The 26570-nt window shown below is 61.4% G+C and overlaps 1 protein-coding gene across 4 annotated transcripts in view; it reads left to right on the top strand.

Moving 5' to 3' along the window:
• Window positions 1-10800: 10800 nt before the first annotated feature.
• Window positions 10801-26570, top strand: part of CSNK1D (casein kinase 1 delta) — a 25501-nt gene continuing 9731 nt past the window's right edge. Inside the window, exons 1-4 of one of the 4 annotated variants that reach the window (XM_036412295.2) lie at window positions 10803-11233; window positions 17145-17255; window positions 25164-25312; window positions 25672-25900. In XM_036412295.2, the coding sequence (XP_036268188.1) occupies window positions 11158-11233; window positions 17145-17255; window positions 25164-25312; window positions 25672-25900 (565 nt within the window). In that variant the 5' untranslated portion in view covers window positions 10803-11157. Of the gene's footprint in view, window positions 11234-17144; window positions 17256-25163; window positions 25313-25671; window positions 25901-26570 lie in introns of all 4 variants that reach the window. The other 3 variants (XM_036412296.2, XM_036412297.2, XM_036412298.2) reach the window with 3 other exon arrangements.

Below are 26570 nucleotides of genomic sequence, written 5' to 3'. Positions count from 1 at the left end.
AGGCTGAGTCAGCTTTGCGAGGCCGAGGCTTCTCCAGCCGCTTCCAGGGGGCCCGGGGAAGGCTCCAACAAGGGCAGGGCCCTGCGGTGCCAGGACTCCCACCCCACCCTCCCCTCCCCTCCTCACCACGCCTTCCTGCGTCCCCTCCCCGCTCCCTCTGCAGCCCAGGCCTTTCCTGCCGCTGTGACAAGCTCTCCCACCGTGTCCCAGCGCCCGGCCCCACCCCGCATGGTGGCTGAGTGGCTGAGCTGGGTCCTGAGTGAGGTCATTCCATGCCCTGTGGGTGCCCTGGGGCCCTCGACCATCCAGGTGTACAAAGCGGCCAGTGCCTCCCTTCGGGGCCACGCAGCCCAGGGCCCGGGGCTCTGCAGGGGGCCAGCTGCCCCCTGGTGGCAGGACCAGGCAGGGGCAGGCGGGGAGCAGCGCAGCCTGTGTGTCCTGTCCACACACCAGGCCTGGGAGGGAGCGCCACGGCCGAGCCCTGCTGCCCCCTGTTGACAGCTGAGGCCCAGAGCAGGCAGGGCGTGGACAAGAGGTGGAGCCCCTCCCAGCCTCACGGTGACTTCCCCGTGGGCTGAGCGAGGGTCAGGGACTACTGACAGGGTCTCTCCTGGAGAAATGAGTATCCCCACAGCGTCTCAGGGGCCCAGGGTTTGGAAACTTTATTTTTTTTAAATATGTTTTATTGATTTCAGAGAGGAAGGGAGAGGGAGAGGCAGAAACATCCATGATGAGAGAGAATCATGGATCGGCTGCCTCCGGCACGCCCCACACTGGGGACCAAGCCCACAACCCAAGCATGAGCCCCGACTGGGAACTGCACCGTGACCTCCTGGTTCAGAGATCGATGCTAACCACTGCACCATGCCAGCCGGGCAGGTTAAGAAACAACTTGAGAGGATGGGATTTTGGGGACCAGGAAAGCACCCCCCCCCCCAAATTCAGCGATGTGAGCAGCTGGAGGGGACAGAAGGCAAGGAGAGAGAGCTCCTGGAACTATAAGGAGAGGCATGAGCAGGCAGGTCTCCTACAGGTAAGAAGTGACACCCCAGACGTGAAGACACAGGCTCAGGGCCTCAGGCGCTGTCCCCGGACACCTTGTGCTCCTTGGCCAGCGGCTAGTGTGGCTCAGGGGCTGAGCACCGCCCTATGAGCCAGGAGGCCCGGGTTCGATTCCCAGTCAGGGCACAGGCCAGGGCTGGGGGCTCCATCCCCAGCGTGCAGCGTGCAGGAGGCAGCTGCTCTGTGATTCTCTCTCATCACAGATGTTTGTGTCTGTCTCCCTCTCCCTCCCCCTCCCTCTCCGACATCAATAAAAATATGTTGAACGAGAAGAGAGCAGTGTGGCCCGCTGACCTGGGCTGGGGCTCCGGGTCCAGGTAAAGACTCTGGGTTTAGAGTCTGATGTTATCACTCCCATCGTTCAGCTGGCGTGGCCTGAGCCGCACCAGCACTGCCAGCCCCCTCCCCTCCCCTCCCCTCCCCTCCCCTCCCCTCCCGGCACCCTCACTGCCAGCCCCCTCCCCTCCCCTCCCCAGCACCCTCACTGCCTGCCCCCTCCCCTCCCCTCCCCGGCACCCTCACTGCCAGCCCCCTCCCCTCCCCTCCCTCCCTAGCACCCTCACTGCCTGCCCCCTCCCCTCCCCTCCCCGGCACCCTCACTGCCTGCCCCTCCCCTCCCCTCCCCTCCCCTCCCCGGCACCCTCACTGCCTGCCCCCTCCCCTCCCTCCCCTCCCTAGCACCCTCACTGCCTGCCCCCTCCCCTCCCCTCCCTAGCACCCTCACTGCCTGCCACCCTCCCCTCCCCTCCCCGGCACCCTCAACTGCCCTGCCCCTCCCCTCCCCTCCCCTCCCCGCCCCTCCCCCGGCACCCTACTGCCAGCCCCCTCCCTCCCCCTCCCTCCCCGGCACCCTCACTGCCAGCCCCCTCCCCTCCCCTCCCCTCACCCTCCCTGGCCCCCTCACTGCCTGCCCCCTCCCCTCCCCTCCCCTCCCAGCCACCCTCACTGCCAGCCCCCTCCCCTCCCCCTCCCCGGCACCCTCACTGCCAGCCCCCCCTCCCCTCCCCTCCCCGCCCCTCCCCTCCCTCCCACGCACCCTCACTGCCAGCCCCCTCCCTCTCCCTCCTGGCACCCCTCACTGCCTGCCCCTCCCCCCCCACTCCCCCTTCCCCTCCCCCTACCCGGCACCCCACTGCCAGCCCCCTCCCCTCCCCTCCCCCCCCCCCTCCCCCTCCCTCCCCCGGCACCCTCACTGCCAGCCCCCTCCCCTCCCCTCCCTGGCACCCTCACTGCCTGCCCCCTCCCCTCCCCTCCCCTCCCTCCCCTCCCCGGCACCCTCACTGCCCAGACGCCCCTCCCTCCCCTCCCCTCCCCCTCCCCGCACCCGCACTGGCCTGCCCACCTCCCTCCCCTCCCAAGCACCCCGCATTGCCAGCCCCCTCCCCTCCCTCCCGCACCTCACTGCCAGCCCCTCCCTCCCCCCTCCCGGCACCCTCACTGCCAGCCCCCTCCCCCTCCCCTCCCCTCCCCTCCCTACCCCTCACCTCACACTGCCTGCCCCTCCCCTCCCCTCCACGGCACCCTCACTGCCAGCCCCCTCCCCTCCCCTCCCTGGCACCCTCACTGCCTGCCCCCTCCCCTCCCCTCCCCTCCCCTCCCTCCCCTCCCCTCCCCTCCCTGGCACCCTCACTGCCAGCCCCCTCCCCTCCCCTCCCCTCCCCTCCCCTCCCCTCCCCGGCACCCTCACTGCCTGCCCCTCCCCTCCCCTCCCCTCCCCTCCCCGGCACCCTCACTGCCTGCCCCCTCCCCTCCCCTCCCCGGCACCCTCACTGCCAGCCCCCTCCCCTCCCCTCCCCAGCACCCTCACTGCCAGCCCCCTCCCCTCCCCTCCCCGGCACCCTCACTGCCTGCCCCCTCCCCTCCCCGGGGGTGCTGGCCAGGTTACTATCGCGGATGTCAGGGGCGTTTCATCCTGGGATCCTGCGTGTCAGAGGCAGGTCAGGGAGAATGACTCAGCCTAGAGTGGAAAAACAGGAACAGGAGCCGTCCCTGGCAGGAGACCCCGTGGCAACGTGGGAGAAGGCCCTGGAGACCTTAGACCCAGGCAAGCCTGCCCCGCCCAGCCTCCCCTCACACAGCCGGCCCTTCATCCACAGCCTCCCCAGCCTCCCCCACAGAAACATACTCAGGTGCTCCTCCACCACCTGCAGCCAGTGCACAGGCACCTGCTCCCCCTCCCGGCCCTAGAGGACCTTCCCCCAAACCCACCCCTCCCAGCTGGCTCAGGCCCACAACACCTGCCCCCACTTTCTCAGTGGCCTGTGCTCTCAGAGGGAAGGGACCTGGAGGCTCAGGGGTCACATGATAGTCCAGGGGACAAAATAGTGCCTTTTATTTTTTAATATTTTAATTCAGACGACCGGCTATTTACACAAGTAAAAATAAAGGGAATTTTTTTTTTTTTAGAAATGCTCATAAGAAGGGAAACAGAGCCTCCTTGTATCCAGTCTGTCCGAAGCACAGACCTTATAAGAAGCCAGTGTGCCATCCTGGGTCCTTTCTTTTCTTGTTAAATATATTTTTATTGATTTCAGAGAGGAAGGGAGAGGAAGAGACAGGAACATAAACGATGAGAGAATCACTGATTGAGGATGGAGCCTGCAACCCCGGCCTGTGCCCTCGACCGGAATCCAACGTGACCTCCAGGCTCACAGGTCAACGCTCCGCCCGGAGCCAGGCGGGGGGTGTCCGGGCCGCATCCCCACGCCCACCCGCGCCACGTGACCAGACCGGACCAATCACCGCGCAGCAAGCCGCGGCCGCGGCGAGGGCTGAGCACGTGATTGCAATGGACCAATCAGGGCCCAGCGACGTCTATTTAAGGCGGAGCGTTCGGGGCTCCCCAGGTGGGGCCGGGCCGGGCGTGTGCTTTGGGGGCGCCTGGAGGGGGCGCCTGGAGGGGGCGCCTGGAGGGGGCGCCTGGAGGGGGCGCCTGGAGGGGGCGCCTGGAGGGGGCGCCTGGAGGGTTCGGGAGACGCGCAGCCCAGAGGCGCCCCGGCCCAGCTCAGCCCCTCCCTATCGCGGCTCCAGTGGTTTCCGTCCAGGCACACGGAGGTCTCCGAAGGCGGCGTGGGAACTCGAACCCGAGGTCGGGGCGGGGTCCCAGCACCCCACTCCCCGGTCACTGGCCGCGGGTGGGTCCGGCCTTCCTTTCCCCGCGGGGCTAGGGGAAGGGGTCGCCAGGTTAAACGCGGTCTTTGTCGGGGTGCAGAGCTCGGCGTCAGGCTCGCTCGCAGGAAGTGGGCAGCTCGCTGGCTGTGTTTACAGTTGTGCAACCATCCGCACACCCAGCTTACAGCACTTATTTCATCACCATCGCAGTTCCTCCCGCCGCTCCCTCCCCACCCAGCCCCTGGGCTCCCTGTGGGTTTGTATTGCACAGCCAACGATTATTTCTGTCCATTTGGGGTGCAAGTTTAATGGTGCCCTGTTCTTTATTTGGTTAAGTTTGCGCACCCCCCCCCCCCTCCCGGGAGGGTTAGCTGGCTCTGACCGGAGCCCAGGATGCCCAAGGGTAGGACATACTCGCACCCACCCTTTCCGCCGCTAGATTTCCAAGAAAATGGAACGCCAACAAAGCAGGCAGTCAAGCCCTGGCCTGTGTGGCTCACTGGATAGAGCGTCGGCCTGTGGACTGAAGGGTCCCGGGTTCGAGTCCGGTCAAGGGCACACATCTTGGTTGCAGGCACATCCCCAGCAGGGGGTGTGCAGGAGGCGGCTGATCCATGTTTCTCTCTCATCGAGGTTTCTAACTCTCCCTCTCCCTTCCTCTCTAAAAAAAATCAGTAAAATATATTACAAATAAATAAATATATATATTTTTAAAAAGCCGTCAGTCAAGGGAGCTGATCCTTGGCACCGCCCTATGGGGAGTGCTCAGGGCTCGGGGTACAAGGCTGGGTCAGGGCAGGTAATGAGAGCGATTTTAGGCCTAACAGGCCCCAGAAACCTTGTATGAGGACATTTCCCCCATGTCACTCCTCTTTCTGTGCTTCCTCGGCCTCTGTGTGTTTAAAACAGTTCTGTTTGGGTGTTTCTTAAATCGCCACCTGTCCACACTGCTGTTTTCACAGGGCAATGCTGGTCTGGCCGCTCTGCTCCCCTTCCCTGCTGACCCTGGGCTTCCTTCCTTTGACCGGGAGGCCCGGCTGGGGGAGGGGGTGGGGGTGGGGGGACTGTGGCCATTGCTCCCGCCCAGCCCCTTTAACAGAGAAGCTCACCAGAAACTCGGGAAGCATGCCTGCCAGCTGCCCATGTCCCAGCCGGTTCCTTCTCTCTCAGGGTCAGGTCGGCATTACACGCCTCAGGCCCTGGAACCTGACGTTGATTCACAGGTGTCAGGCCCTCTCTCATTTCATCTATTTATATTTTACTCATTCATCCCCCATCCGCTTCCCTGCCCCACAGGCAGCCCTTCAGACAGGTTTTGTGTGCACGGATTCTTTCCGTCCTAAGGGATGACAGATTTAAAGCCTCGTTAAAATGACTTCCAAGTGGGCAATGGAGACCTTTCCTTGTTATGGTAACAACCAGGAGTCTACAACAGAATAAACTCTTTAAAACTTTTCAAACAAACTTCTCTTTTTTTTATTAAATATATTTTATTGATTTTTCACAGAGAGGAAGGGAGAGGGATAGAGAGTTAGAAACATCGATGAGAGAGAATCATCAATCAGCTGCCTCTTGCACACCTCCCACTGGGGATGTGCCCGCAAACAAGGTACATGCCCTTGACCGGAATCGAACCTGGGACCTTTCAGTCTGCAGGCTGACGCTCTATCCACTGAGCCAAACCGATTTCGGCTCAAACAAACTTCTTTAGGACAGTTTTAGATGTTTGGATGTCCAGAAAGGTTAAAAGACAGTACGCAGAGTTCCTATAAACCCTCAGCCCCAGGTTCTCCCTGCCACCTTACAGTGTGGTGCATTTGTTACCGTTCATGAGCCATATGATACACGAGAGGCCCGGTGCTCCAAATACTGCAGGGGGGCAGGGGAGGGGAGTGGGGGTCCCGCTGCATGGCCTGCACCCTCTTGCAATCCAGGACCCCTTGGGGGATGTTCCCCCCACCAGCCCTCTCACAATTCGGGACCGCTGGCTCCTAACCGCTCACCTGCCTGCCTGCCTGATGCCCCTAACTGCTGGCCTGCCTGCCTGATGCCCCCTAATCACCTCTGCCTGCCTGCCTGAAGTCCCTAACCACTCTGCCTAGGCTCTGCAGCCACGGCTTTGTCCAGTCTAATTATTACGTTTTTATTACTATAGATGGATTATCATCAACCACACCCCACTCCCAGGGTCCCCTGGCATCGTACAGAAGGCGGTGCAGCTGGTCCAGGAGCCAGTATGCAAAGAGCCCTGTGGGAGCCTGGAAGAGCAGCCTTAAGGTTCTGGGTGCTCTGGGCCGACTCTGGGCCGCCCTGTGCTCTGTAGGGCATCGAGGATCACCCTGACCTCCGCCTTCGATGTGGAGGGTGTGATAATGGGGCACGGCCAGATGCCCCCCAGTGCTCCCCTCAGCCGAGACCCTGCCCTCCAGGGGCCGCAGAGAGCTTTCCGGGAAGATGGAAACACTCTGCTGTGCGGTCCCGTCCCGGTGGCTAGCGAGGCGGCAGAGGGGCTGGGTTTTTACTTTTTCTTGTTTAATTAAGTTAAGTAGCCGTGTGGCTGCTGGCTGCCTCCAGAGCAAAGGCTTGTTGGTGCTAGGTCCCAGCCTGACCCTGACCCTGGCCCACAGCGGGCTCAGTCTGGCCTCGCCCGCGCCTGCTCGCAGGCGTGAACTCACTTCCGTTTCCCTCTGCCGTGCTTGGGTGCTCACCTCTGCTCCATGAGTCACCGGGTTGGCTGCTTGCCCTTCAGGCTCCCTCCCTCCCCCCCTCCCTGCTGCCTCTGTCCAGGCAGAGCCCGAGCGGGGGGCGATATCAGCATGTTCCAGAGTGTTCCGCCCGCAAGGGCCAGGCGCTGGCTGTGTAGGACACACACCGAGCACTCACATGAACACTTACATGGCCCAGGAGGGTTTGGCTCAGTGGCTAGAGCATTGACTTGTGGACTGATGGGTCCCGGGTTTGATTTTCGGTCAGGGCACATGCCCGGTTGTGGGCTCAATCCCCAGAAGCCAATCAATGATTCTCATTGATGTTTCTATCTCTTTTTCCCTCTTCCCTTCCTCTCTGAAACCAATAATAAATTAATTAATTAATTAATTAATTAATTAAAAAAACACACAAAAACAAGCACAGCTGAAACCAGTTTGACCCAGTGGATAGTCTTCGGACTGAAGGGTCTTGGATTCGATTCTGGTCAAGGGCATATACCTTGGTTGCAAGCACATCCCCAGTAGGAAGCGTGCAGGAGGCGGCTGATGGATGTTTCTCTCTCTCTCATTGATGTTTCTAACTCTCTCTCCCTCTCTCTTCCTCTCTGTAAAAAATAAATAAAAAATATTTAAAAACAAAAACAAAAAATAAGCACACAGGCTCTCACCCCTGGGAGAGCCTCCAGGCCCCACCACGGGCTCTCCCTGATGGCCCCCTCCCAGGGACTGAGGTCATTTCTCCCCCTTCAGATCCTGGGCCCCTCTCCCCTGGAAGCTGCAGCCCCGAGCCCCACGGTGCTGCATGGAGCTTGTCTCTCCTCCACGGGCCCCGTTGGTGATGGCTGGCCTGTCCATCCCAACTCCCCCCGACAAAGACGTGGCCGGCGATGCCTGTTAATCGCACGGCTAACAGTGCTGGCCCTGCGCCTCAGCACGCAGACACAGGCCCAAGAGGGAGGGGTGAGCGCAGGTCCAGACTGGCTATGTGGGTCTGAACAGGAGGGGACTGTCCAGCCGGCACCATCGACTGCCTGCTGGCAAACGTCACCTCGGCTGCTGTGTGGTGATTTGTGTCTCGAGTAAACAGTGGTTATGTAAACAGCTGATTTTTACCCGGCCATGACTCGCTTCCAGGCCCTGCCCTGAGCTGTGCCGGTAGTAACCCCCGTGAACCTTCTGCACTGCCCCAGGGGTTTGGTGCTCTTATCCCCGTTTTACAGATGAGAAGACAGAGGCACGGAGAGGGTGGGTTAGCTGCCCAAGGCTGCACAGCTGCTGGCAGAGCAGGGATGAAGTACTGGGCTCGGGGCTCCTGAGCCTGGCCTCCCGCCGCTGCCTCTCAGTGAAGGTGTTGGTGCCCCCCTGGCTGGGGCACTCGGTGGTGGCACAGTTGTTCCGACACCAGAGGGTGCAGATTTGACTCCCAGTCAGGGCACAATCGTAGGCTGCAGGTTTGAACCCCAGTTGGGGTGGGTGTGGGAAGCAACCAATCGACGTTTCTCTTCCTCTCTCCCTCCCTCTCAAATCCGTAAAAACACACCCTCAGGTGAGGATTAAAGAAAGATGGTGGTCCCTCCAGTTCTGTTCAGACGCTGTCCCTCAGGCACATGACGAGCACCGAACCACGGTCCTTGGCCGAGGAGGGAGACAGGGAACAGCTGAGCGGAGGCAGTGGACAGACACCTGACCCAGGAGGGGGCTGCCCGCGCAGAGGCCCTGGCAGGCACGAAAGCACTGGGGCAGTGGTCGGCAAACTCATGAGTCCACAGAGCCAAATGTCAACAGTGCAACGATTGAGCCGAAGCCGGTTTGGCTCAGTGGTAGAGCGTCGGTCTGCGGACTGAAAGGTCCCGGGTTGATTCCGGTCAGGGGCATGTATATTGGTTGCGGGCATATCCCCAGTAGGGGGTGTGCAGGGGGCAGCTGGTCGATGTTTCTCTCTCATCGACATTTCTAGCTCTCTATCTCTCTCCCTTCCTCTCTGTAAAAAATCAATAAAAATATTTTTTAAAAAACAGTGCAACGATTGAAATTTCTTTGGAGAGCCACATTTTAAAACTCAAACTTCTTCTAATGCCACTTCTTCAGAATAGATTCGCCCAGGCCGTGGTATTTTGTGGAAGAGCCAACTCAGGGGGCCAAAGAGCCACATGTGACTCAAGAGCTGCAGTTTGCCTATCACGGGCATCCATTTATTTATTTATTTTTTAGAGAGAGGAGGGAGGGAGGGAGAGGGGGGAGGGAAACATCCACATGAGAGACACATTGGTTGGTTGCCTCCTGCACGCACCCCAGCCGGCGCCTGGGATCAAACCTGCAACTGAGATATGTGCCCTTGACCGGGAATGGAACCCTCAATCCATTGCTCTAACCACTGAGCAACCTGCCAGGGTGATGCATGTTGTTGTTGTTTTTTTAATGGAAGTAAAATATCCATAACATAAAATTCACCATATTCACCACTTTATTTTTTTAAATATATTTTTATTGATTTCAGAGAGGAAGGGAGACAGAGCTAGAAACATCAATGATGAGTTAGAATCCTTGATTGGCTGCCTCTTGCACAACCCACACTGGGGATCAAGCTCGCAACCCGGGCATGTGACCTGACTGGGAATTGAACTGTGACCCTCTGGTTCATAAATCAGTGCTCAGTCACTGAGCCACGCTGACCGGGCCACAGCAACCATTTTATTTATTTATTTATTTATTATTTATTTATTTTTAAAATATATTTTATTGATTTTTTACAGAGAGGAAGGGAGAGAGATAGAGAGCTACAATAGAAACGTCGATGAGAGAGAAACATCGACCAGTTGCCTCTTGCACACCCCCCACCGGGGATGTGCCCGCAACCAACGTATTATACATGCCCTTGACCGGCATCGAACCTGGGACCTTTCAGTCCGCAGACCGACGCTCTACCAATGAGCCAAACCGGCTTCGGCCACAGCAACCATTTTAAAGTGTACGATGCAGTGGCTTTTGTACATGCACGATGCTGCCAGCCGTCACCTCTCCCTGCTCTGGATGTGTTTGTCCCAGAACAGGAGCCTCCTCCGCGGCCCCTCCTCTGCCGTCTGTCTCTGGAAGGGCCTGTTCTGGGCGCTCCAAACGCGCAGTCCACAGGGGGTGGCCCTGGGCGGTCTGGCTTCTGTAACGTTTCCGAGGGTCATCCAGGCTGTAGCCTCCATGCCTCCCCCCTGCACGGCTGGGCAATATTCCGCCCCGTGGACGGCCGCTATGGAGGTCTGGGTTGTTTCCCCTCGGGGCCTGTCCTGACGTGATTACACGTGATAAACACCAAGACGCTGTTCCGGACGCGTTCAGACCAGAAGAGGGTGGAACGGAGAGGCAGGCGGTCCTGGCCTCGCCCCTGGGAGCTGACCCCAGACCCGGGGCGCGCCCTTCTGGTCTGTGTGCAGCAGTCGGAGGAGGTGCAGCCCAAGGCCCGAGTGCACACCTGCGTCCCCCGCGGCCTGGCCCGTGCCATCTCCCCGGCCGCTGGTCCCGGTGACAGGCCCTCCCCGTGCAGAGTCCGAGGGCGCGGCCCGGGAGCCTAGAGAGGCGGGTTCGGCACCCCCCTCCACCCCATCATCCTCCGGTGAAGGGCACCGCCTGCAGGTCCATCCCAGGGCGGTCCACAAAGGCCGCGGGTTCCGAGACACGGCGGAGGCAGACGCAGAGCCTACAATAGGGTAGGGGCCGGCTCGGGGCTGCTGCGGGGGGCAGGAGGCGAGGGGCAGAGGGAGGAGGGGGCTGACGCGGGGTGCCCGGGTCGCGCGAGGACGCCCCGAGCGTGCTCGTCCCTCTCCGCCCCCGGCAGCCCCGCCCCGCCCCTCAGCCAGCGCGGCCCCGCCCCTCAGCCGGCGCGGCCCCGCCCCTCAGGCAGCGAGTCCCCGCCCCCAGGTTGCTAGGGGAAGTGACGTCACAGCGCGATGGCGGCGGCTCCTTCAGGCAGCTGAGGGGGAATTTAGGCCCGGGAGATCCGAGTCCATCCGTGGCGGGGAGAGGGCAAGCGTGGTCGGCAGGAGCCGGAGCAGGGGCAGCGGCGCTCGGACTGTCCCATCCGCCCCATATTGTGGCTCTGGGAGCGGCTGGGCGGCTGGAAAGCGATGGTGAAAGCGGGGCCGTGAGGGGGGCGGAGCCGGCAGCCAGACCCGCAGTAGCGGCAGCGGCGGCGCCGCCTCCCCAAGCTCAGACCCAGGAAGCGGCCGGGAGGGCAGGAGGGAGTCGGCCCGCCGCCGCCGCCGCCGCCGCCACCGCCGCCGCCGCCATGGAGCTCCGAGTCGGGAACAGGTACCGGCTGGGCCGGAAGATCGGCAGCGGCTCTTTCGGAGACATCTATCTCGGTGAGGCGCCCGTCCCTGGTCCGGGGCCGCCCCGGCCGGCGTCCGCTCGGCCCCTCCGCCCCGGCCGCGGGGACCCGGTCCCGGCCCCCCCCCCCCCCCGCCCCGGGGACCCTCCGCCCCCCGCCTCTGTCCCCGGGACCCCGCCCCGCCCAGGCAGGAGCCGGGGCCTTCCGCGCCGGCCCGCGCCGCCGCCCCGGGGGCACCTGCCCAACGTGTGCCGGGGCTGCGGGGCGCCGGGACCCCCCGGACCCGCAGGCGGACAAAGGCGGCGGCGGAGCGCGGCCCGCGGCCCGGCACGTGCGGCGGGCGGGGGGCGGTGGCCGGAGCCGGGGCCCCGCTGCCCTTCGCGCCGGGCCGGCCTGGGCCGGGCCGGCGGCGGCGGGGACGTGTTGCGCACCCAGCTCCGCGCCGGGGGCTGGACGTGCGGCGGGGCCCGCAGACCGGCCGTGTCCGGACGTTGGCCGCGGCGGAGGCGGGCGCGGCGGCCGCGCTGCCCTCGCGAGCTCGCCCCGGCTGTTGGGTGGTTCGGGCGGGTCCGAAAACTGTTTGGGGCGGGACGTTCTGGCCCGTGTCCGGCGCCCGGGGCAGAGCGCGCACAGGTGTGAGGGGCGGCCGGCCTGCCCCCCGCAAGCCGGGCATCCACCGCGGACGCTCCTGCGTGCCGGCTCCCCCAGCCCCCGTGGGGCCGCCCCTGGCCCGCGGCGTGGGTGCGGAGGAGCCGCTGTTGCGCAAGTTTGGGGGCAAACGAACTCTTCCTGCGGGTGCTGGGCTGGCGGACCTGTCAGGGAGGGTCCGGCGGCGGCCTGGGCATCAGCCCGGCTTCCGGAGGCGCTCCCCGCCCCATCCCGTCCCCGGCGGGGCCGCAGCCCTGGTGCCCCCCGCGGGAGGCTCACACCCGCTCTGGGCGCCCTCCTTCCGCTGCAGGGAACCTGCCGCGCGCTGCATCGTCGCCTTTGAACCTCTTTTTCCTCCCACTGTCCTGCGGAGTCAAATACACTTTGGAGACATTTGGATTTTACTGTTTAAATATTTATGCCCCGTCGTCAGCCGGCTGCGCTCTCAGCAGCGTTTTGGGAGGCCAAGTGCTGCGTGACTGCAAGCTGTTTGCCTTATTTATAGAGCAGTGGGGTTTTGGCAATACTCAACCTGGGACCCAGGAGCCGGGCGGAGAAGCCAGTCCGTGAGCTGCTCCTCTGCTGTTTTATTTAAAGCCTCTCGTCCCCTGGTCTGAGTGCCGGGCAGCTCTGGGAGCCCGAGGTGGGAGTTGTCACCAAGCCCTTCTCGGGGTGGGAGCTCTGAGGGACCCCGTCTGCCTGTCACCACTCCCCCTGTGGGCCTCACCTCCTGCTGGGCTGACCGGTCTCGCATATCTGACATGGGTGGGTGGCCTGTGGCACTCCTGCCTCCTCCAGAGAGCCACGCACCCCTCGGGGTTCACTGGAGTCCCTTGTGTGGGGCTGAGCACAGCCCGGCTTTTCCCACCTGCCCTGCCCCGGGCTGTGTGGAACCCAGAGGAGTGTGCAGAGAGGTCGTTAGCTAGAGAGCCTGTGGCTGGGAAGGTGGGTCTGGGGGTGCTCACCCCACACTGTAGTTAAGGGTCAAAGATGAGGTCCAAAGAGCATAGGACGGACTGAGTCACCCGGACCCAAGTTTTGTTCTGTTTGTTCAGCCACTGATTAGGCCCCGAGCCCTCATCTCGAGAATTCGTGTGTCCTTTGTCATTCTCATGCCAGCACTCCGCTGTTGTCAGAACACTCTACACCCCACCAGGTAGGTTCACCCTGTTTTGAGCCTGGCGTTTGGGGTCATGGAGGTCCCCATGAGACTTGCTGTGCTTCCATACCTTTGATACTGGGAGGAGGGAAAGGCTGTCCATCAGCTGGCTCGGGCCTCATGCACCAGGAAGTTGAGTGTCAGAAAGGGTCCTGCCCAGCCAGGCCAGTGGGTGCTTCCTGGAGTCGCCTGTTTACAGGTTGTGGTCTCTGGGGGCTGTTTCCCTAATGCCTGGGCTTAGAAAAACCTGTGTACTGGACTTGGGTCAACATGGACCCCAAAATGTGTGGTCTTAATCCTCAGCCTCCTCCCCACGCTTCCCAGGTCCCGGAGGCTCACACACCTGTGCAGCCTCGGCCACGACTCCCGGGCCTCCCCGGTCTTGGCTTCCACAGGCCTCAGCCCTGACTGCTGGGGTGACTGAAGCCCTCTCACTTTGCCTGCAGGTGCGTCTTACCTTTTGCTGACATTGGAGGATTAGAGAAGAGCCAGTGTGACCAGTGTGGACCCGGTGTGGCGGTGGGCGCTGGGAAGAGTGTGTGGTGGTGCCGTGGTCTGCACTGGGCTGCTCTGGGCAGCCATGTTCCCGGAGCCTGCAGGGGCTGGGGCGCAGGGAGCCATGCTCACGGCTGTTCTCCCTGTCTGTCTGCAGGCGGTGCCGGCGACTGGCATGCCCGCATCGCTGGGGTCAGAATGGAGGTTTTCCTTTTGGCTTTTGCCTTTGGTACTTGCTCTGTCAGGTTATCGCGGGCGGACTGTGCTGTATTCTCGACAGCATGTCCAAGCACCTTCTTGGGTGCTAACGTTTAGGAACATCTTCATGTTTTCTCACTGATTTTTCACGCTCCTGTTGGCACCCAGCAGGTGTGGAACACACAGTAGGTCATCGCCTGCATCCCCAGGGTGGTGGCTGAGGGCTCTGATGAGAAGGCCTGGCACTGCATCCACTGCTTGTCAAGTTACCTGCGAGTGACCTTTGCCCTGCTGTTCCCGGGCCTCTCCCTGTCTCCTCCTGGCTGTCACTCCGTGGGAGTTCCTCCCTGTCTCAGGATGGGGCTGAGCTTGTGGTTAGCTCCACTTATTTACCAACTGTCTTGTCCGCTCAACTTGAGGGACAGTTTTGTTTGCGTGAAACCAGCATTGACCTGTGTCTGAACATAGACGCCCCGCTGCCGCCTGAGCGCCCCACTTTTGCTGGATGGAGATGGAGAGGGGGGTGGTTTGGGAGCTCAGGCACCTGAGCGTAAACAGACGGAGGAAGCCCAGCATGCCTCGATTCTGACCTGGAACCAGAGCACAGTGCTGTCTTCAGCTCCTGCTTCCGTCCAGAAGCACGTCTACAAGTTCCCGCGGCGAGGCACCGTAGTTTCCAGGTGGTCACGGGATGAGCTGAACATGGTGCCGCGGTGTCACCTGTTGTCCGGCTCATGGCGCTTCCTCGCTGTCCCGTCCCGTCCCGTCCCTCTGCACTAGGCAGGGGGATGAGGCTTGGAGCAGCTCCGCCTGAATCATGGGGCTCCCTAGCTGCAGAGGGGGTGCTGCCCAGGGCCCCTGAGCGCCAGGGTCCAGAATGCACATAACCTGAAGCTCTGCTCTCGGGACTTCCACCCGTCGGGGAGGCCTCCAGGGGCAGCCCACGGAGTGCGCACCCTCATGTTTGTGTGGCTGAGAGCCACGTGAAGCCCTTCTTGAGTTGCTACACTCGGGAGGTGTTCATGTCTCTGATCCTGGCAGAGGCCGGCTCTGCTGCAGGTGTGATCCTGAGGGAGGTGGCTCTGCTGCAGGTGTGATCCTGAGGGAGGTGGCTCTGCTGCAGGTGTGATCCTGGCGGAGGCTGGATCTGCTGCAGGTGTGATCCTGAGGGAGGTGGCTCTGCTGCAGGTGTGATCCTGGCGGAGGCTTGCTCTGCTACAGGTGTGATCCTGGCGGAGGCCGGCTCTGCTGCAGGTGTGATCCTGGCGGAGGCCGGCTCTGCTGCAGGTGTGATCCTGGCGGAGGCCGGCTCTGCTGCAGGTGTGATCCTGGCGGAGGCTGGCTCTGCTGCGGGTGTGATCCTGGCGGAGGCCGGCTCTGCTGCAGGTGTGATCCTGGCGGAGGCCGGCTCTGCTGCAGGTGTGATCCTGGCGGAGGCTGGCTCTGCTGCAGGTGTGATCCTGAGGGAGGTGGCTCTGCTGCAGGTGTGATCCTGAGGGAGGTGGCTCTGCTGCAGGTGTGATCCTGAGGGAGGTGGCTCTGCTGCAGGTGTGATCCTGAGGGAGGTGGCTCTGCTGCAGGTGTGATCCTGCGGAGGCTGGTTCTGCTTCAGGTGTGATTCCTGAGGGAGTGGTCTGCTGCAGGTGTGATCCTGGCGGAGGCTGGCTCTGCTGCAGGTTGATCCTGGCGGAGGCCTGGCACCGGGTTGGAAGAGAAATCCTGTGTTCCAGAGTTGCCTGTGGTCATGTGCTCCACAGACTCTCTTGCAGGGTGACTCTTCTCTGTTCACTTTCCCGGCCCCAGCGAGCGGAGCTGGAAGTGCTGGCGCCTTCTCAGAGGCACTAGCTGGCAGGTAGTCTGTGCAGGTCCGAGCTGCTTTTCCGTTGAGGGCTGTGTGCTGGCTGGGACGGCAGTGATGAGCGTGTGGAGTTGCTGATGTCACTGGTAAGATGAGTCATCGTTCCTCCTGCGCTGGCTAGTTCAGTCCGGGGTTCCAGGTCCTCACAGGAACTCGAGTTCATTTTTTATTTGCACCGTCAGTTTGCTGGTGAAGTCATTTCTCTTGTAATTGGATAGACTGCCCCAACGGCAGGCCGGCAGAGTGACATGCATGCCTGTCTGCCCTGGGGAATGAAGCTCTTAGGCTGGAGGCCACTGGAGAGGTCGGTCGGGTGGGGAACAGCCCCACCGAACCTGTGCTGTGACCGGTTCTGGATTCAGCTCACTGGACATGGCCCATCCCAGGCAGCATTGAGCGGCGAGAGGAGACTTCTTGGAGTTTGGGCGTTTACTGGATGTTAGTCTCAGCAGGCGGTGCTCCTGCCGGTGGCCACGGCTGTGATGCTCGCTGACCCTGTCGGCCTTTGGTCTGGGGTCTCGGTGCTCTGTGGCCATTACCCCGCTCATGCCGCCGTCCCTCATGATCACACTGTGGCGAGCACCAGGGAAGGAGGTGTCCCGGGCTCTCCGGGCTGCTGGAGCCAGTGATGGCTGAGGGCTCTAATGAGAGTCCTGCTTCACTAGCGCCGCCCTGCTGGGGAGGCACCTGGGCGAGGGAGACTCCTGCTCTCCAGTTACAGCGCCTCCAGGAAGGTCCTCCGGCCACGGGGTCAGCTTGGAGCCTGGAGCATTGATGTGTGAAGACTGTCGGGTTTGCAGGTCATTATTGGAGGAAAACAAAGACAAAATATTTGCAGATAAAAATTCTTAATTTACCTTGAAACGCACAGGCTGATAATGGGAGGTATTGGCATACGTTGTATTGCCAGTTTCAGTACAAAATTAACTAAGGTGCATGACAGGTACCTGTGGCATAGGTGTAGGCAGGGCCTTGGAAACAACTCTAGTGTCAGTAAGAAACACAAGTGTTGTCCTGTTGCCTGGCAGCACAGGCTTACTGAGCTCCCCCTCCCCCTCTGGCTGTGCCGGGTCAGGGCGGAGCGCTGCCACCTGGGGATCTGGCCCATTGAGAAGTGCCTGGCTGCTGAGGGCTGTGAGCTGGACCCTGGGCTGGGTGGACGGATCATGTGGCGTCTGATGAAACCAGCTTTCCCTCTAGACAACGGTGCACGCGCACGCACAGGCCTGTCCCGGCAGTGCGGGTGGCGGGGCCACACGGAAGGTGTCCCAGGGACACGTGGAGTCGTCTGGGGCTGACCAACAGGGCGATGGAAGGTTCAGAGCAGGAAGACGGGAGCTTGAAGGGTCCCTGGTGACAAGATCAGAGGGGGCCCCTCGGAGGTGGGCTGTGGGAACCCAGGCTGGACTCTCCTGTCCCCATGAAATATTCCCCGGCTTAAAAGGGGAAAGGCGTCGTTTTCCATGGGGTTTGCACCACTGACCTCGCCACAGGAAGTGGAGTGTGACCATCTGGGGTCCTGACCGTGTGACGTGGGTTAGGTGGTGGGCGCCAGATAATTAACGCTGGCTTTTCTTCCTTTGCAAGGTACGGACATTGTTGCGGGAGAAGAAGTTGCCATCAAGCTTGAATGTGTCAAAACCAAACACCCTCAGCTCCACATTGAGAGCAAAATCTACAAAATGATGCAGGGAGGAGGTAAGGCCGCACCGCTAAAGACGGGGGTTGTGGCGTGCGTCCGGACCGGGCTCTGGCCTGTTTGGGGGAAGGGAGGGAAGTGCCCGCACCCTGGACCCAGCCGGCGTCCTTGTGGATGCTGTCCTGTGGACTTCCAGCTCCATCACTGCTTCCCTGGTCTGCGGGCAGGGTCTGAGCTCAGGGCCCGTGGGCTTTGACTTCCAGCACTGCTGGTCCTTCTGTGCCACCTGGTCACATGCTTTGCTCACAAGCTTGGGCGGGGGCCTAGGGGACTTCAGACTTTTCTGAGTGAAACTACTGCAACCCCTTCGAGCTGAATTCCTGCCCCAATTCTGTCCCCAAACCTTCCCGGGGGCTAAGGGTACCGATGTCAGAGGCACCCTTCCTGACCTCAGACTCTACCTTTGAGAACTTTCTGGACTGAGTAATTTTGCAGATGGAGCAGGAGGGAGTGGGTGTATAAGGGAGTCTTCGTGGTGGAGGTGCCGCAGCCTGGAGAGGACTGTCTGCTGTCCCCAAGGGGCCTGGGCACAGGGCCTCGGGAAGCTCTGGGGAGCGCCCGGGGGTCCCCCACAGCACAGCTTCCCTGCAGGGGAGACCTTCTCTCCACAGCAGCCGGGTCGCTGCTGCTGCTGCTGCTGCTAGAGCCAGCACTTGGTGCAGCACAAGCGTCTCTAGCAGCAGAAACGACCAGAGCCGCACTCGGTCCTGCAGGCCCTGCACGGGGTGTCCGCCGGCTCGCCTGCGTTGATGGGACCAGAGGCCTTCAGCTGGCACACGGGTGGAAACCTTCCCTGACGTCCCAGGGAGAGGCCGCAGAGGACCTGGCCAGGGTGCTTGCCCCCCGCGGCCGCAGCAGAAGGCAGTTCTCAGGCACAGCTTTTAAGGAGGTGGCGAGTAGAACGGGGTGACTCAGGATGTGGCCTCCGCGGGGGAGGAGCCTGGTGCTCGGGTGGAATAGAACCACTCAAACGCCTGTTGGCTGCTCAGGAGCAGCACCTCTTGAGACCTCCCCAGCTAGGGCACCGTCTGTCATTTGTCATGGGGCTGCCCCCTGCACCTGCAGGAGCACCCTCACCCAGGCCGGAGCGATCAGAAACGTCTCTAGATGTAGCTCAGTGCCTGGGGCCAGCACTGCTTCCCGCCAGAGCCCTGTTCTCGGAGCCAGTGCCACGACTCCCAGGCTCCCCTGGCCCTTCTCCGGGACCGGCCAGTGCCCCACACTCCCCTTCGCCACACAGATCGGGTCCCCGTTTCAAATGCACACGCAGTGGCTGCTCTCCAGGTATAAGACTTGTGTTTTACTCTGTTTTTTATTTATTTTGTTTTTTTGTTAATCCGTACCTGAGGATATTTTTCCATTGCTTTGTAGAGAGAGTGGAATGGGATGGGGAGAGAGTGAGAGAGACATCGGTTGGTTGCTTCCTGCACATACCCTGACCGGGGCCGGGGATCGAGCCTACAGCTGAGGTATGTGCCCTGTGACCAGAATCAAACCTAGGACCCTGGAGTCCGAGGTTGACGCTCTGTCCACTGAGCCACACCAGCCACAGGCAGGCCTGTGTTCCAGAGGACTGCATCCAGACCAGCCGAGCACCTCTGGGCGAGTCCCATGAGCTCACTGACCACGGCACGCTGCGGCCGGCAGAGGGAGCGGGAGTCGCTTGCCCGGAGAGCAGGGCTCTGCTGGTAACTGCCTCCTGTGTGCGGCCCATGGCACTGCAGGTCGCTTGTTGCTGACCTGGGAGAGGGTCACGTGTGCTGCGCAGGGACAGCAGGGGAGGAGCGAGCACCAGTCCGGCAAGATGCACCGCAGCTCGCTCAGGTCCCCGACCACGGAGAGTTCTGGACAAGGACAGATAAGCCCATGCTTCCCTCCTCCCCACAAATCCAAGATTTCACCCATAGCTCTGGTTTCTAGCAGTGAATACAGAGTTGCATTCGTCTGTCTCCTAGAAAACAACTGTGGCGACTTTGATAAAAGTTTCCTGCACCTTCATCTTCCCTTCCTTTGTCTCTTGACCCCGCTGTCTACTGGAAGCGCCCTTGGACTAGAGGTTAAAGCAGGCCTGATCCATCTAAAGACGTGTGTGCCTGCGTGGTCTGAACTCAGGAGGCTGGGAGCAGTGGCGGGACTGTTTCTAGCTTTTTCAGAATATTACACAAATCACTTACACTTTCTGGAGACACCCCAGAAATTAAATGTGTAGGATTGTGGTCTTTTTCTTGCAGGGGGCTGGAGGAGGAATAGAGGAAGGAGTGGGTAGGAGTCCATTATTAGGACAGACTGGTCCAAAGTGGAAAACGGAATTCTGGCCAGTGTGGCTCAGCTGGCCGGGCGGCATCCTGGCACCCAGAATGCCGGTTCACTTCCTGGTCAGGGCAGTATCCGTTTGCAGGCTTGGTCGTCAGTCCATGTTTCTGTCTCTTCTTTATTCCTCTCTTTCTAAATCAATAAAAATATTTTTAAAAAATAGGGAAAGAGGAGAAAAAGAAGAAAGATGGGCTCATGACCCCTGCTGCGAGCAAGCCTGTGTTTCAGAGTCTTGGTGTGGTGTGAACCTGTCCGATGCTCTGGCGATGCTTCTTCCAATAGAAAAGGAGTTTGAACAGGGAAGTCCGAGAAGAACCTGGAAAAAAAGACACTGTTTACACCACGGGGCCCACCGGGCGGTCAGCCACCACAGCCTAGCGCCTTGGCAGTGAGTGGGCGGCAGCAGTTTGGGCAGCGAGAGCAGGGTCAGACTCAGTCGCTCGGTGTGTGCTGCTGCACTCGTCCGTTCCGACCTGGGCGTCAGCACGCAGGCTGCAGCCTTTCCTCCTTCCGCGACGGCGCCCTCTGCTGTCAGGCACCTGGGGGCCGACCGGGAAAGGTTAAGCGCCGGGTCCCTGCTTCCTGTAGCCAGTGCCTTTGGGATGGGCGCAGAGGTATTCTTAGAACATCTGACCAACTCAGGTTCTTACACGTGAACCCTGTGATGTGGGAGGCCTGGCCCCCACAGGAAGGATCCGGTGGGTGGAGCGGGTCTGAACAGGAATCAATCCTCACCCGTCAGCACCCTCGTCTGGCCTGTTCACACCATTTCCAGTCTCCCGGGAGGAGGTCCCGTCCAGGCCCGGTTAAAACTGTCTCCTGTGATACACTGAAGATGCGGGACGAGGGCACTGCCCGAGAAGCAGCTCCGATTGGCAGTGAGCTGGTTGGGTAGGCTGGGCACTCAGACAGGTGGTCTCCATGGTGACAGGACACCGCGTTCTTGCTGAGCAGGCCTGAGCAGCTGCCGACTCAGCCCTAACGTTGCTCATGGGCCGGAGAACAAGCAGTGCAGGAACACGATGCAGAACATCACATCAGGAAGAAAGCCAGGCGCACAGGAGTGTCCGCTCACAGCTGGGCCGCTGGCCTGGGAGTGGACCCACGGTGCAGTGGTCCCAGCGCGCAGCATGGAGTGATGGTGGCTGGAGTGGGCACACGCGGGTGTGGGAGCAGCAGACCTGCAGCTGGTCCCCAGCCACCCCCTTTGGTCCCATCCTGACTGCCTGGAGCGAGGAGGCCGGTGGTGGAAAACCCTGCTCGGAGACCATGCCTCCCAGAGGGGCTGGGCCATCACTGCTCTCACACCTCATGGCTTCACTCAGCACAGGCAAGGTCCTCTCATCTTCCCAAGGAAAACGGCTTCCCTGGGCAGGCCCCTTCCAGCTGCTGTTCTGGAAGTGGAGCCCAACATAGCAAGCAGGTCCTGGGGGGTGTCGTGCAGCCACAGGGACACGGACAAATGGTCTGAGTGCCTCTGCTCCCCTTCCCAGGGGGAGGGAGGTGCTGTGGGCCTGCTTGACCCAGTATCAGCACTCTCCATGCTCCTTGAAACCTGACCGCTGGGCCTCCTCGTAGGGCAGGGCCGTGGCTCTCTTCCCCCAAGAGGCAGGCTGGTGTGGCTTCCCTGAGCTGGGTCGCCGTGTGGCTGATGCTCTGGCAGGAGGGGCACTTCTGGGGCTGTGTGACCTCCACAGCTAAGGTGCCTGTCTCCTTCCATCTCCTGCCCCTGGGACAGAACACTACCAGGGTCGGTCGCTAGAGAGACTCCAGGCCTTGGGTGGAGTTCTGGACACTCCCCTCCATTGCCTCGTGCTCCTTCAGGCTCCCGGGGTCAAGCGTGGTCACGGCGCAGACAGGAAGCCTAGTCTTGTGTGCATGGTGACCCACTTAGCGATGCCAGCCCTGTGCAGCAGCTGCAGCTCCCAGCACCTTGGCACAGCCGCCTGCAAGCTGCTGGGTGGATGCAGCCCACAGTCTGCTGAGCCCTAGGGTCCTGGTCAGACGGCTGTTGGCCCCAGAAACTGAAGTGTAATTATTTTTCTTTATGTGTTCTTACTGGTTTTTAGAGGGAGAGAAAGAGAAACATCAATGAGGTTCATTGATCGACTGCCTCCTGCATACTCCCTACTGGGAATTGACCCCACAACTCAGGCATGTGCCCTGACCAGGAATTGAACCGGCACCCTCTTGGTGCAAGAGTTGATACTCAACCACTGAACCACACCAGCCGGGCTAAAGTTTAATTCTTAAAATAGTTTAGTCAGATACGAACCACAGGTGACTAGGAATGTATCTTAAGCCACGTGAGACCCATGTGCAGAGGACATAAAGTTTGACGGGGGAGGGATGCTGAAGATGACTTCCACATGTTCCTGGCATGATGACTCAGCTGTCATTCCTCCCAGAGCCCTCTCCATCCAGGCTGGGCAGGATGTTTCTTCACATGTCAAGCTGACTTGAGACCTGCAACAGCCAAGGTCCTAGGCTGACGACATCCTGAAGGAGGCATGAGGCACGTGCCCCGCAAAAATCAAAGCTCAGTGGCTGCAAGGAGTGACAGCCTGGCATCCAGATAATGGCTTCTCCGCGTCCTTTCCCACAGGAGCCTGGCGGCTGGGCCCAGGGCGGGGTGGGGTGGGGGGGGGGGGGGGGGGAGGCAGTCGAGCAGGCTGTGGCTCGGAAAGTTCTCGGGCCAGTGGGCACTTGTCCAGAGGGCACAGGAGCAAGCTTGGAGGGGCATCTGTTGGCCAAACGTGGGATAACTGGGACCTCGGAACTAGCAATGAGGTCCAGCCCCTGGGAGAAGGGAGGGGCATCTGTGACCCCCTGGTGTGCGCTCACACGGAGCGCCACAGAAAAGTGCAGAGGGAGCAGTCGAGTGGGAAATGGCCTCTTTATTGATTGGTCCACGGATGCAGCCCACACCTTCAGGGGGTGGGTCTGACCCCACCCTGAAGCTTGGTCCACAGAGGAGGGTAACGGGGTCAGGCCAGCAAGCGGGGTTGTCCTCAAAGCTGCCTAAGCACCGAAGCCTGTGGTGACCACACAGGTGGCCCTGATGGGACTTGGTTGGGGGGCGCTCTGGAGGACGGCACAGCTTCTGGGACACATACAGTCTGAGTAGATTGTGGCCCCGTGGTGCCGCCCTCGCGCGAGCTGGGAACTGACCCGCAGATACCAGCGTGTCCTGTGCAGATGTGATTCCGGTGGGAAAGGCCTCACCCAGGAACCCGCCCCCAAAGTGAAGCAGGAAAATGTATTTGTTTTTAAGTCAGCTTTACGGGGGTGTGATCAGCGTGTGTTTTAAGTGTGCAGTGTGACACCCTCATGGGACCATGACCATCACCAGGAGTGTTGCTGTCTCCATCGCTCCCAGAAGTGTCTAGACCCCCTTGGTCCCTCCACCCCACTCTGCTGCCGTCCCGGGCAGGTTTTCATTTCCTAGACCCTCTGGAGGGGAGCAGGCTGGTGTCAGTGGTCACTGCGCGCTCCTGCCCCCGACGTGTGTCCAGGTGCAGGGCGCTCCCCCAGCTGCTGCGGGTCTGCTCAGACGCTGTGGGCCTTGGCTCCCTTTTCTCTGGGCCAGGATGCCGGCTGTGGTGGTGGTGCTCTTCAGCATCCATTTCGTCCGAGTCGTCGGAGTTTCCCGTCAGCCTCTGACTGAGAGACTCGTGCCTGCATCTGCTTCTCTTCCCTGCAGTCTGATGAGAGGTTTGCCAAACATCTCACAGAGCCAGCTTTTGGTTTCAGCACATTTCTCTGTTTTCTATTTCATTGATTTCTGCCCTGACCTTTTATTTCTGCTAACTTGAGGTTTCTTATTTTTTCAGACAGAACTGAGATCCTTGATCTCTTTCAAACACAGGTGTTCTCTTGCTGGCAGTGCCCCACATACGACTGTCGCAGTGCCTGCTGAGGCCTGCTGAGCTGGCTTCTCGTTTCGCTGATCGCTCCCTGGGTCCAGGCTGTTGACTGTGGTGCACGTGTGCAAGCAGCATTTACTTTGCTTCCCTGCAAGAAGTATTGTCTCTGCCTCTGACATCTTGTCCTCGCCTGAAAGGCTGAGAGCTGTCATCATCACTGTTGCCACTCGGGCTTGACGCTAGGTGCTGGCTGTGACTGGGCCGTGCAGTGTCTGTGATGTCCGCCTTTCGCCGGCAAACCAGCTGGCAACTGCCATTTCACGGTGCTGGCAAAGGACGAGACTCCACAAGCTCCACGGTGGGACAGCAGCTGGAAAGCCCTGGGAGAACCCGATTGGGTGGCTTCCGGGTGAGGGAGCCGCTGTCCCTGTGTGGAGGGGCCCGCACAGCCTGAGGGGCAGGCAGGCACCAATTGCATTGAAGTGTCTGGGGAGCATCCAGAGCTCTCTACTCTGTTCCCAACGGGGGTGCTGTTGTCAGAGCACACTGCACACAGCCAAGCCCTTGACCTCGAGCGAGGCCTGTCTGTGGGGCGCATGGGAGGGTCCTGCTGTGGAGACGGACCGAGCTCAGCCAGAGGGGCTTGTCTCCTGTCGCTTTGCTCCTGGCTCGCGAAGCCCTGCTGTCAGCGGCAGAGGCTTAGAGGCCGTTGTTGATGAATGGGTGCCTTGGTCACTAAGAAACAACTGGTAGTCCTTTCCGTCAGCTTCTGCGTGTGACACTAATGTGTGTTCTGTGCCTTGTGTCCTGTCTGTGCAGAGAGGGTGCCTGCTCTTGTGTGGAATCCGGGAATTCCATACAAGAGCAGGAATTGCTCCCGAGCTGCGGCAGGTCCTCCAGTAGCATCGTTCCTTGTGAGGGAGCGGCCGTGGGGACTTATTCTCGTGTGTGGCAGTCAGGCTGGATCCGGGTCGCCCACGTCCTCGGCCAGCCGCCGGCCTGGGAGGAACTTGCTGTTTCTGCGTTCCTGGGGCATCGCCTACCTCTGGTCTGCGGTGGCTGGAAACGTAGGTTTTGTCCCTGCTGGAGGCCTCTGCGGCCGGTACCTCTGGGATGCCAGGCTCCCGTGTTCTGAGGAGAGGCTGCAGTCCCCGCCTCTTCGCTCCTTCCTGTGTGGGCTCTCTTCCTTGGGGCTCTTCTGTGAGCACTGCTTGTCGGACGGCAGTGTGATGGTCTCTGTGACTCTTGTCCGTGGGCCGGTGGGTTAAATGCCGTCGTTTGTATTTCTTCCCGTGGGGTGTCGGTCCCTGTCTTTCTCTTTCCTCTCCTGGGGGCTCTGGTCACAGAAATGGGGTGCCTTGCAGTTGTCCTTACGTGTCACATGCCTTCAGGGCCACAGGTCCGGGTCTGCTGTGACCCCCCCCATGTGTTTCCCACCATGCACGCTGCAGTGTCCTCTCTGAGAGTCCGATGGGAGTCCCTGAGGATCTCCCCCGTGATCGGCCTCACTGAGGGTGCTGCTCGCCAGGTCCCTGGACGCTGCTTCAGCCCACACCCCTCTTCCCTGCCCCTCGTCCTCTGTCCTCACTCACCGTGTGGGCATCACGTTCTCGCCTTGGGTCCCGTGACTGCTGCCCGCCTGACCCTGGTCAGAGAGTCACATGTGAGCGCAGGTGTGTCAGGGGCTTTGACCCCACCCTGGCCGCGCTGACACCGTGTCCCTTCCAGTGGGCATCCCCACCATCCGGTGGTGCGGGGCCGAGGGGGACTACAACGTCATGGTGATGGAGCTGCTGGGGCCCAGCTTGGAAGACCTCTTCAACTTCTGCTCGAGGAAGTTCAGCCTCAAGACCGTCCTGCTGCTGGCCGACCAGATGGTGAGTGCGCCTCGGCCCGCCCGCTGCCTGTGCTGGGAGGAAGGAGAAGTTCATTAACCTTTGCCCCCAGGCAGGGACGTGGTGGCTGGGCTTGGGGAGCCACCGTGGGCACAGCACACCCACGTGTGGGGCCTGCCTCCCGGCTGATGGGACCACAGAGGGACAGCTGCTGCAGCCGCTGTCGGTCCCCCAGGAGAGCCCACCCCAGGGAGCTCCCGGGAGCGGGTGGGTTGTGTCCCGTCCCAACTATGGAGCGCTGCCCCGGCCGAGGGTGCCCACACGCAGCTCCAGCAGGTCCTGGCTGCCGGGCGGAGCCGCCTCCAGGCACTGTCAGCTGACCCGCTGCCGCGCTCCTGCAGATCAGTCGGATCGAGTACATTCACTCCAAGAACTTCATCCACCGTGATGTGAAGCCGGATAACTTCCTCATGGGGCTGGGGAAGAAGGGCAACCTGGTCTACATCATCGACTTCGGCCTGGCCAAGAAGTACCGGGACGCCCGCACCCACCAGCACATCCCCTACCGCGAGAACAAGAACCTCACCGGGACGGCGCGGTACGCCTCCATCAACACGCACCTTGGAATCGGTGAGCCCTGGGACCTGGGAGTCCGCACCTGGGGAGGCAGGCGGGCTTCAGGGCCGTAGCGCTGCGACTGAGGTGTGGCGGGTGGGCGGGTGGGGGGGCGGTGGGCGGGTAGGCGGGGGCGGGGGCGGGGGCGGTGGGCGGGGGCGGTGGGCGGGTAGGCGGGGGCAAGGGGGCGGGTGGGGGGGCGGTGGGCGGGTGGGTGGGGGCGGTGGGCGGGTAGGCGGGGGCGGTGGGCGGGGGGGGGGGCGGGGGGCGGGTGGGCGGGTAGGCGGGGGCGGTGGGCGGGGGCGGGGGGCGGGGGGGGGCGGTGGGCGGGTGGGTGGGGGCGGTGGGCGGGTAGGCGGGGGCGGTGGGCGGGTAGGCGGGGGCGGTGGGCGGGGGCGGTGGGCGGTGGGGGCGGGGGGCGGGTAGGCGGGGGCGGTGGGCGGGTGGGTGGGGGGGTGGTGGGCAGGTAGGCGGGGGCAGGGGGCGGGGGGGGGGGGGGGCGGGGGGCGGGGGGGGGGTGTTCCCTGGCAGCTGGGACGTGGGTGTGGCTCCTCTGGGAGTCACAGTCTCTAGTAGCACATCTGGGGCAGATTCTTCAGCAAAGAATCCAAGTGTATTTTTTTGTGGTTTTTAGAGTTCGTTTCCAAAGTAAGTGTGTGCTTGCTGCTGCTGCCGTGGGCCAAGT

Source organism: Pipistrellus kuhlii, unplaced genomic scaffold, assembly GCF_014108245.1.
Source record: "Pipistrellus kuhlii isolate mPipKuh1 unplaced genomic scaffold, mPipKuh1.p scaffold_m20_p_44, whole genome shotgun sequence".
NCBI classification, from domain to species: domain Eukaryota; kingdom Metazoa; phylum Chordata; class Mammalia; order Chiroptera; family Vespertilionidae; genus Pipistrellus; species Pipistrellus kuhlii.
Note: the sequence above shows the minus strand (reverse complement) of the source record. Positions and strands in the feature narration are given on the sequence as shown.